Consider the following 10,467-nt stretch of genomic DNA (forward strand, 5'->3'; position numbering starts at 1 on the left):
CTGGAACAGAAAAAGGACATTACTGGGAAAACTAAGGTGGCATTAGTATTTTTTTAGTTATTAGCAAATTAGCACTAAGGTTAATTTTATAGTCTTGGTAGTTTTTCTATAGTTATATGAGATGTTAAGTGGCAAGTCTCTACTATTGTTTATCTCTTCTGTCAATGAAAAATGATTTCAAAGTAAAAAGGGGGATTTTTTTTTTATTAAGAGAATTGCTCAAACATATTATCAAGCAGTATAGCGACTACATCCTGAATGCCTTTTATGTGCCAGCTAAAGCATTAGACGCTTTATTTAGTGTATCTTCAGTCCTCAAGATGATCTTGTGTAATAGTGGTATTCCCATTTTCCAGGTGAGGAAATCTAGGCTCAGATTTAGTAACAAGAGCTAAATGGAAGTGCATTCTATGATGTTGCACAATGTATGGCCTTTCTAAAAGCTGATTTTTAGACAGTAAAACATTTGAGCTCAAGGTCTGAATGTTTCAGGAGAAAATCAAGTGGTTGAGGCTGAATGTTTGAGGTTTAGTCTCTAAGAGGCAAGTCAAGGTTATACAGGGATTAAACATGAGGAGAGAGGCCAAGTGGGGCTTCGGCAGGAACGCACTCTCCCAGCAGTAGGTTCCCACTGAGCGCTACTGCTCCCAAAATGCAAGTCTCTCAATGAGGGCGGGCTGACGTCTTTTAAACCTTGTGCAAGGGAGCGCTCTTCACTAATACAGAGTCCAAACACCAGTGTAGAGAATGTTCCCCCATAGGAGAGCTCTTTAAAGCACAGACTTCCTGAGTTCAAGTTGAACACAGTCAATAGAATCTTATTAATAGTTAAGTTACTACATAGTAGTAATGGATTTTCAGTTTTCTTCAGAGCAATGCAAGATTCTTTTCTGAAAAGATATTAAACTGATTCTACATGGATTTTACTGAATGACTTGACAAATTTGAATTCAATCTGAACACTAAATCTCCACGAACCAGAATGTCCTATTTGTAATCATGTAGGATACACAGTAATTTGCTAAGTGATTTTCTTTTTAAACTTAAAGGCATGGCATTTCCACTTAGAAATATTCTCTCTGTCTGGTGTTGTAAGTGCATAATTTTCTTTGTATTCTGTTTCTAGTCTGTTGGACCTTTAAGCTTTCATGATTTTTTTTTCCTAGGACTCCGTCTCCTCCTCCACGTCGTCGCTCACCTTCCCCAAGAAGATACTCTCCTCCAATACAGAGGAGATACTCTCCTTCTCCACCTCCAAAGAGAAGAACGGCTTCACCCCCTCCCCCTCCTAAACGAAGGGCATCACCATCTCCACCACCAAAGCGTCGGGTCTCCCATTCACCACCTCCCAAACAAAGAAGCTCCCCAGTCACCAAGAGACGTTCGCCTTCACTGTCATCAAAGCATAGGAAAGGGTCTTCCCCGAGCCGATCTGCCCGGGAGGCCCGGTCACCACAGCCAAACAAACGGCATTCGCCCTCACCACGGCCTCGAGCTCCTCAGACCTCAAGTCCTCCACCTGTTCGAAGAGGAGCATCATCGTCACCCCAAAGAAGGCAGTCCCCATCTCCAAGTTCTAGGCCCATTAGGAGAGTCTCCAGGACTCCGGAACCCAAAAAGATAAAAAAGTAAAAATATTTTATCCTTTTTGGTTAGGAACACTTACCTTGCATAGCTCTTTATGTTTGAAAACTCCTCCTTCCCCCCCCACTGAGAAATCACAGGAAAGAACAGCTGTGAATACAAATTTTAAGGCAAATTCTTGGTCCTATTCATATATCCTTTTCTGTTTTCAGGATAGTTCCTTGTGGTATAAGCTAAATGAGGATTTTATTTGGTTCTTAAGGATATCAGGTTAATTCAGAAGTGTGCTTCCAAACCCAGCTCTGAAGTGATGTATAGAATGTTTCTTGCATGTCTGAAAGACTGATAAAAGCAGTGTTAAATATGGCAACTGGCATTACTTATTTCCTACAGGAAGAACCATTAACAGAATGGGTAGAGGATAGTGGGACTTGGAACTACTCTCCGGGAGACTTAGATGATAAAAATTGTGTCAATAACAGCCAGCCAGCAAGCTAAGTGCTGTAAAATATTTAAAGTTGGTGATCAGGTTGTGTAATGGTAGTTGGTCGTTTTCTCTTAAAGCAGGATCTCTGTTTTGAAGGCTAAATGTTTTATTTTTTCCTTCTGTTTCTAGAGCTGCCTCACCAAGCCCTCAGTCGGTAAGGAGGGTCTCATCTTCCCGATCTGTCTCGGGATCTCCTGAGCCAGCAGCTAAAAAGCCCCCAGCACCTCCGTCACCTGTCCAGTCTCAGTCACCCTCCACCAACTGGTCACCAGCGGTACCGGTTAAAAAGGCTAAAAGCCCAACACCAAGCCCATCACCGGCAAGGGTATGTCTGCCCTGTTGTGGACATCCTTTATAAGTGTACATGGTTACTTGCAATGAGAGGGGTCTTTGTCTTCAGTAGTTCAGAGGAGCGTAATTTTCTGATTCAGGTGGACTTCAAAAGGAGGCGCATATTAAGTGGTGGTGTTTGCATCACTGTGCATGCTTAATATTCTAGACATCCACTAATTTCCAGTGTCTTATAGTATTAATTTCTATAATCTTGGTGGTGAAGGCTGGGCTATATAGATAACTTAGAAAAGCAGGAAAAAAATAAAAACCTTGATTCTAATATTATCTAGGAGATAATTGTCTAGGAGGAATTATCTCCTAAGTCCTAATTATCTAGGAGGAAATTAGTGTTTCTGTTGTTTTCTCTAGTATTTGACAGGTTTGGGGCTGTACACAGGCAATGAAAAGTTTTGATCTTGGATCACGTCTGTTAGTATGATTACATTTTATTTAAAAAAAAAGTATCACAAGATATCAAAATGTCACTAGTGGTTTTGGAGGAGAATAATGAGTGATCTTTTTCTCCTTTATGTTTTAATGCTCTTAATTTTTCCTATAGTGGAAATACATTATTTCTATAATAACAAATGAATCTTGAAACATGTGAAATATTAGATGGAATAGAAAGCACATTACTGACCCAGGTAGTCTTATCGTTGGCAGGCTACATAAATAAAAATAACATTCTTGTTTTTACATCTTCAAGCTTACGTATCATTGGGATATTAAAATATCAGAGCTTAAACTGTTTTCCTTTGTGATTCATTAATCGTGGCAGATTCTTATATTGTATAAAAAACATCAGTAGTTAGTTGTCCATCTTAATAGGGTTGTGTTATTGTGCAGACTAATTGAATGATGAAGAATTTTAAGTAATTGCTTAGAAATGTGAGAATGAAAAATTACATTACAGACTAGACTCATTTATAGCAGAGCCTACCCTTGGCTTAAATTTGGAATGTATGCAGTGGAGAATAAATAACCCTGCATTCTAGAGATCAGTGACTAGAGATGTGGCAATCACACACACTTATAATTAGAGTAATAGTTCTTTATTATTTAGGCTGGTATGATGGGTGATTTACAGATATTCCCATTTAATTCTCGTAAACAGCTTTATTAGGGATCGTTATACCCAATTGGAGTTAATAAAAAGGCCTCATTACAAGTCAAGCAGTTTGTGTGAGGTTGACCAGTAGGTTCAGGAATCAGAATTCAATTTGGGTGAGTTCAGAGACTTTTCTTCCTATTCATCATGGTGCTTTTCCTTGCATCTAGAAGTAGACCTAGACTCAGGCCATTCTTGGAGACCTGATTCATAGTGTGCGGCTGGGAGGCCTGGTTTAGTGTGAAGTTAGGTGTGTGCGTGCTCAGTAGTTTCAGTCATGTCTGACCTGTTGCTGCCGTGTGGACCGTAGCTCACCAGGCTCTTCTGTCAATGGGATTTCCCAGAATACTGGAGTGGGTTGCCATGCCCTCCTCCAGGGGATCATCCTGACATAAGGATGGAACCTACATCTGCATGCAGGCAGATTCTTCACCTCTGAGCCACCGGGAAAGCCCAAAGTCGGTTGGGGAAATTTAAATCATTTACCTTCAGGGTCCATTTCAGCTCTTGGAAGTCTTTACTCCCATCTTCAGGAGTACTTTTCTTGGTGGTGACTGGCCTTGGACCTTCCTCCTGAAGCTGTATGAAATCCTGAGATTAATCCAACTGGTTATTCCCTTGAAATAAAATGTTTCATTGGACAGGTTGACTTTATTGGTTTTTGTTTTTCTGGATTTCTAGAATTCAGACCCAGAAGGAGGTGGAAAGAAAAAGAAGAAAAAGAAGGACAAGAAACACAAAAAGGATAAGAAGCACAAGAAGCACAAAAAACACAAGAAGGAGAAGGCCGTAGCTGCCGCGGCTGCAGCTGCCGTAACCCCTGCAGCCGTGGCTGCCCCCACAACCACCTCAGCACAGGAGGAGCCAGAGCCAGAGCCAGAGCCTAAGAAGGTGCCCGTGGGCCCTGCCCTGAAGTCTGTGCAAGCAGCGAAGTAGCTTGGCTTGCGGAAGCAGCTGGGGAGGCTGCTTCTAATGATTAGATGCCCCATGTTAGCTGTCTTCTGATTGGTATCTCTAGGACCACCTACCAAGAGCAGGATTTGCTAAGGCTAAAGATGAGAATACGAATAACGTCCAAAAAGTTTATATTTTTAAAAAGAACTTTGATATTATTAAACTTAATTCACCCATTTAAAGTATAGTGATTTTGTGGTTTTTAGTATATTCATAGTTGTGCTGCCATCACCACAGATAGACTCAACATTGCCAACCATTGTCTCAAGATTTAATAATATGATCTTTCTGGTTTTTTTCTTTTTTTTTTTTTAGGAGACTGAAAGTGAGGCTGAAGATAACCTTGATGACTTAGAAAAGCACCTGCGTGAAAAGGCCCTGAGATCAATGCGGAAGGCTCAAGTGTCCCCACAGTCCTAGATGGAAATGTTTGTTATGATGTAAATTTTATTTGGTTTGTACGCAATTCAATTTCAAAATTGCTAAAATGTGTTTGAGCTTTAGACTATAACATTTGTTGTAATAATTGCTAGGTTGAAGTTCACCATGTAAAAAAAAAGGGCATGGATTTACATTGCAAAAGGTGTCCACAGTGTATTAGTGACATTCTTTCATTGACAGCTGACATAAATTCGTTTAGACTGAAATATTTTAAGCCAAAAAAGAAAAATCCCCTTTTTAAAAAAGGGGGTTTAAATATCGTTGGCATTCTTATGGTTCCTTTAAATACCCCTGGCTATTCCCAGAGGTTTCTCTTTCTACTTTTTCTTTCCTTTTTCATTTTTCTCATTTGAGTCTTAGCACCCATTTAAGTTATGATGCTTTCAACCTTGATGGTTTGCAAGCTTGCCCAGAAATAAGACCACTGTTGAACTACCACAAAAGTATAAATGAATATTTTAATGCCACAATCTTTCCTGTTGCCTGTGGAGTCTCTGCTGAAATGAATCAGGATTCGAGCTCTAAGATGAGACAGAAAATGAAAGCATGTTGTCTGCCAGGACACTGTGGGTTTATATAGATGTGTAACAAGTTGATTTGGAACACTGGAATTTCATTCTTTTCTCTTTTTTTTGTAAAGGCAATTAACTAGCCCCAGGAAGGATCCTTCAGTTACATAAAATTTTGTTTTATGAAATGTCATGGCTCCATTCATAATTTTGTCTTGTTCCAGTCGGTATATACAACTTTCAGAGCTCTTGTATTTGGAAAGCTGGAAGGGCCCAGACTTTGAAATAGTGTCTTGTTTTCACTGTTTTTGTTTCGTTTTTGTTTCTTTTTTTTTTTTTTAAACTAAAGCTATATAAAGCTTGTGGATTAAACAGAATAAATTTCTAAATTTAAAAATGTTGGCCACTCACTTTTATTACCCATATGAATACTGCAGGAAACCAACCTTAGAAATCTCAGTGTCTATATTTTACCCTCTTGGCAACTCTGGCAGAGGGAGGATTGGGCGAGGGAAATGCAAGGTGATAAAATTGTCCTGGCATCTTTATGTTAGTAATTAATGTGATAAGTGCCATGAGAAGGAAGTACACAGTGAAATTGGAACATATATAATGGGCAGGTCAGCCAGGCATAGGGGAAGAGAAGAGTTTCAGGCAGAGCATACAGTATCTGTATACCCCAAGGCAGAAGGAGTCTGGCACATTCTAGGAAGTGAATGAAGGCTAAAAAATGATTGGAGCTGTCTCCCTGTATCAGAGGCGTGTGTGTGCACTTGTGTGTGTTGGGGGGGGGGGGGGGTGGTATTGGTGGTGTATGGTGTTGGTGGGGGTAAGGTGGTTGGCTCCCTATAGACCATTTTTGAATTTTAAGATTGAGGAGAGTAATATAATTTGAGAGAACTTAGAAGGTGATAACACTATATAAGGTAAAACAGTAGTATTCACATCTTCTGTGTGTATGGGGCAAGAATACAGAGCTTTCAGGGATCTTCCATGTGACTTCTTTTGATTTTATAATTCAGTAATGTTGGAAATGTACAGAATATCCAGTTTCTAAGGTGGTTGCTCCTGACTTACCCCTTCCAATATGAACAAACCAATGAACATCACTGGGGGTACTTCTATCTGTCTAGCCATTCACTCATTCAGTCCATTTATTCACTTATTCCATTTATTCAGTAGGCTTTCATTCCTCCACGTGACTGAACTTGTTAAGGTGAGCAGCAGCCTTTATTTTGCCAAGATGAACGATCAATTTCCATCTTTTACTAGCCCTGTTGGCAGACTTTGACTTATTCACTCCTTTGCTGAAACACTTTACCTTCTAGATGGAACATTTAAATATCTTTTTGTTCATGTGTCAAATTTTCCAATTAAACTTCCCCTTGACCTAGACCTCTGTCCAGCTACCTAGTTGATAGGTTCATTTGGGTGTCTAAAAGGCATACCAAATTGAACGCATCCTCTGATCTTGTCTCAGTCTCATTTGGTACCTGTCACGTTCGCTCAAAATTGAGTTGATACCATCAGTGGCAGCGTTGTCCACCCTCCAGTACTCACGCACACAAGGCCATCCAGTTCCCAGTAGCCTGTCAGATCATGGTGGTAGTTTAGTTGCCAAGTCGTGTCTGACTCTCTGCGACCCCATGGACTGTCGCCTGCCCAGCTGCTCTGGATTTTTTCAGGCAAGAATCTGAAGTGGGTTGCCATTTCCTTCTCCAGGCATCTTTCCATCCCAGGTCTCCTGCATTGGCAGGTGGATTCTTCACTGTCAGAGCTACCAGGGAGTCTTCTTGTCAGATCATAGTACTGCTCAAAACCCTCAGTAAAATCCAAATTTCTTACTCTGGCCCGCAAGACCCAGCAGCACCTGCTTGGGCATCTTCATCTCCCCTCAGTCTGCTCAAGCCATATCTACCTCCTTGCTCTGCTTTAATTAAAGTGTTCTCTAGGGTCCTTTGTTTTCACTGCCCAATCTGACCTGTTTCTTTACTAGGTTTTCTTCAGACAGGCTTCCCTAACTCCTCTTTTTTCATCTGTAGTGATGATTACAACCTGAAATGATGTATTTTTGGTCTCTAGGAACTTGGTCTTGCTTGTGACTGTGTCCCCAGTGCCTAGTACACTGTAGAAGTACAAATACTTGATAAACAGATGAGAAATAAGTTTTAATTGACTGTCATTGCCAGGCACTGCTAGGGCTTGAGGTGAGGAAAATGAAGACATGGTGATTGCTAAGTGCTTCCATTTCTTAGATCGGAGTCAAATAATGGGACTACCTCAGTTTTTAAAGAGTTAAATGTGTTAGTTAATACATACAAAGCAATGATAGTACAAAGCGAAGTCCCCATTTTCTTAGGTAACATAATGTGTGGTCATCCTGTTAACTATGACAAGTTTTAGTTTGGCTGTCTGAAAGGGATTTTAATCATCCCTTTTCAATGTAATTTTTTCTTTAAATAAAATTCACCATTTTAAAGTGTGCAGTTCAGTGGTACTTAGTATATTCACAAGGTTATGCAATCATCACCATTATTCCGGAACATTTTCATTACCCTAAAAAGAAACTGCCCATTAGCAGTCACTTCCCATTCTACTGACAGTCCTAGCAGACCCAACTGTCTATAGATTTGTCTATTCTGGACATTTCATTGGTATCATTTAGTATGTGCCGTTTTGTGTCTGATTTCTGTCATTTAATTTATAAACTGTTCAGTTGTGTTCGACTCTGCGACCCCATGGACTGTAGCCTGTCAGGCTCCTCTGTCTATGGAATACTTCAGGCAAGAATACTGGAATGGGTTGCCATTTCCTCTTCCAGGGGATCTTCCCAACCCAGGGGTAGAACCTGCATCTCTTGCATCTCCTGCATTGGCAGGTGGATTCTCTACCACTGCATTAGCTGGGAAGCCCAACATCATGTGTTTAAGGTTCATCAATGGTACTTCATATTTTTTATTTCTTAAGTGGTATTGCCTTATACTACATTTTGTTTATCCATTCATCAGTTGGACACTTGAGCTGTTGGCGCTTTCCAGCTATTGTGAATAAAGCTGCTATGAATGTTTGCATACAAGTTTTTATGTAGACATATATTCTCTTGGGTATGTATATACATATACATGTATACCTAGGAGTGGCATTGCTGGGTCATATGTAATTCACCTTTTTAAGAAACTGCTGGACTATTTTCAAAAGCAGCTGTACTGTCCTAACATTGTTACTAGCAGAGTATGAGGATTATTACTTCTCCACGTTCGTAATAATACTGTTTGATGATAACTAGCCTAGGGTGTGAACTAGTATCTCACTGTGGATTGATATGCTTGTCTTGTGATGGCTAATGATGTTGAGCGTCTTTTCATGTGCTGACAGACTTCAACGCCATATTAAGGCAGACTTGTATCTATGAGAATATTTCTGAAATTGTAGGCTCTCAGGGTTTCTGCAGAGTAGAGCTTAGCAGTAAACAATCCACCTGCCATCCAGTAGGCAATGGACATGCAGGTTGAATCCCTGGGTCGGGATTTCCTGGAGGAGGAAATGGCAACCCCTTCCAGTAGGAAAATCCCAAGGACAGAGGAGACTGGTGGGCTACAGTCCATAGGATTGCAAAAGAATTGGACACAACCTAGTGACCACCACCAACAAACAAATCGATAATGCATTTGTAAAGTGCCTGTTGTGGGGGTTGGGGCTGGGGGTTATAGCCAAACAAAAGTTTGTTCCCATATTGTAAAAAGGATCAGGAGACTAAGCAAGGGTGTGACTTCCTTAAGATACATGCAGGTCTGGTTGATACTGTCCCTCCTATCATCTGGTGGAGAACACTTTTTCTCAATATACCTGCCTGGTATAAAAATCACATTAGATGATGGAAGTAGAAACTCTACCCAAATATGTATGGTTCTTAGAAAGGCATTGGAACTAAGGATGGAGCTTATGACTCTGAAAAATCCAAGTTTAGAAGTTGAAATTTGAAAGGCATTAATATTCTAAAGGCCCAACTCTGCTCGTTCCTTTCTGAAAGGCTAGTTCCAAAAGTCTGTAAGACTGTTTTGTCTTTTGAAAGCTTATTTGCAGTATCCTTCACATAAAAGATCCATCTTAGCTCATACAAAACATGTCTTTTGGCCCTTAGGAACTCAATTATTGCTATACTCCTAACTGGTCTATGCGAATCTGTTTTTAAAAGAAAGATAGGATCTGAACTACAGGTTTGTCCAGAGCTCCTTGCAAAATCTTCCACATTCGTCAAGTTTCACATTGTATGTCGCATATGTCAATGATGTTAAGTTGGCATGCTTTCACATCATAAGGGATTTTTGCCAAGATGCCCTTTTATTTCAGGTGTATCATGGTAGGAGAAGCTGATGTGCTGATTTCCCGAGTGGCACCATATGTACAGAGGACTGTGGGTACCTCTCACCGGACAGGGCAGTCGTAAACTCTTCAGCTGGCGACTTCCTTAAGAGGAAGTGTTTTGCAGACTGCAGGTTGAGACGCAGCAGTGACTTGTAAAGTTGAATGGGTCACAGCATATAAAGAAGAAAATGAAACAGTAAATTGAAGTATGAATCACATATAGTAGGTTAAATATTGTTTCATGAAGTATGTATGTGCGTATGTGCTTGTGTACTGGGTTACAATGTAATTAATATAGTCAACAAGATGGAAAACTGCTACCTCACAGATTGCCTAGTCCACCAGCTTTTAAACTGCCCTGCAGAGCCCTGAGTGGTGGCAGTATGATGCAGATTTTCTCTGTAGGATGGGGTCTCTAGCAATACCGATCTTTGAGGGATTGAGAGATGATACAGGTAAGATTGAGATATGATACAAGTTTTGCAAGGGCTTTGCTCTGCTCTGATGGTTTTGTTCCCTTTAACTTTGAACTTCCCTGTTGGGGTTCCACAACCAAAACTATGTGAAAACCAGCCATTTAGCTTAGACCTGGTGATCAACAGATAAAGACTGCAAAGGGGAACTGACTGCCCCAAAGTAAAGCCTCGCTCCTCCAGGTGCCCTGACCCCTCCTCCCCCCGCCTCAG

At 40.6% G+C, this 10,467-nt stretch overlaps 1 protein-coding gene across 5 annotated transcripts in view; it reads left to right on the forward strand.

Annotated features, from left to right (window-relative positions):
• SRRM1 (serine and arginine repetitive matrix 1) overlaps nucleotides 1-5,813 on the forward strand; it is a 30,235-nt gene extending 24,422 nt beyond the window's left edge. For all 5 annotated transcript variants that reach the window (XM_070458943.1, XM_070458944.1, XM_070458946.1 and 2 more), the window contains 4 exons: nucleotides 1,167-1,628; nucleotides 2,201-2,396; nucleotides 4,194-4,403; nucleotides 4,782-5,813. In XM_070458943.1, the coding sequence (XP_070315044.1) occupies nucleotides 1,167-1,628; nucleotides 2,201-2,396; nucleotides 4,194-4,403; nucleotides 4,782-4,886 (973 nt within the window). In that variant the 3' untranslated portion in view covers nucleotides 4,887-5,813. The remainder of the gene's footprint in view (nucleotides 1-1,166; nucleotides 1,629-2,200; nucleotides 2,397-4,193; nucleotides 4,404-4,781) is intronic.
• Nucleotides 5,814-10,467: the final 4,654 nt, after the last annotated feature.

The sequence above is a fragment of the Odocoileus virginianus genome, chromosome 30 (assembly GCF_023699985.2).
Source record: "Odocoileus virginianus isolate 20LAN1187 ecotype Illinois chromosome 30, Ovbor_1.2, whole genome shotgun sequence".
Taxonomy (NCBI): domain Eukaryota; kingdom Metazoa; phylum Chordata; class Mammalia; order Artiodactyla; family Cervidae; genus Odocoileus; species Odocoileus virginianus.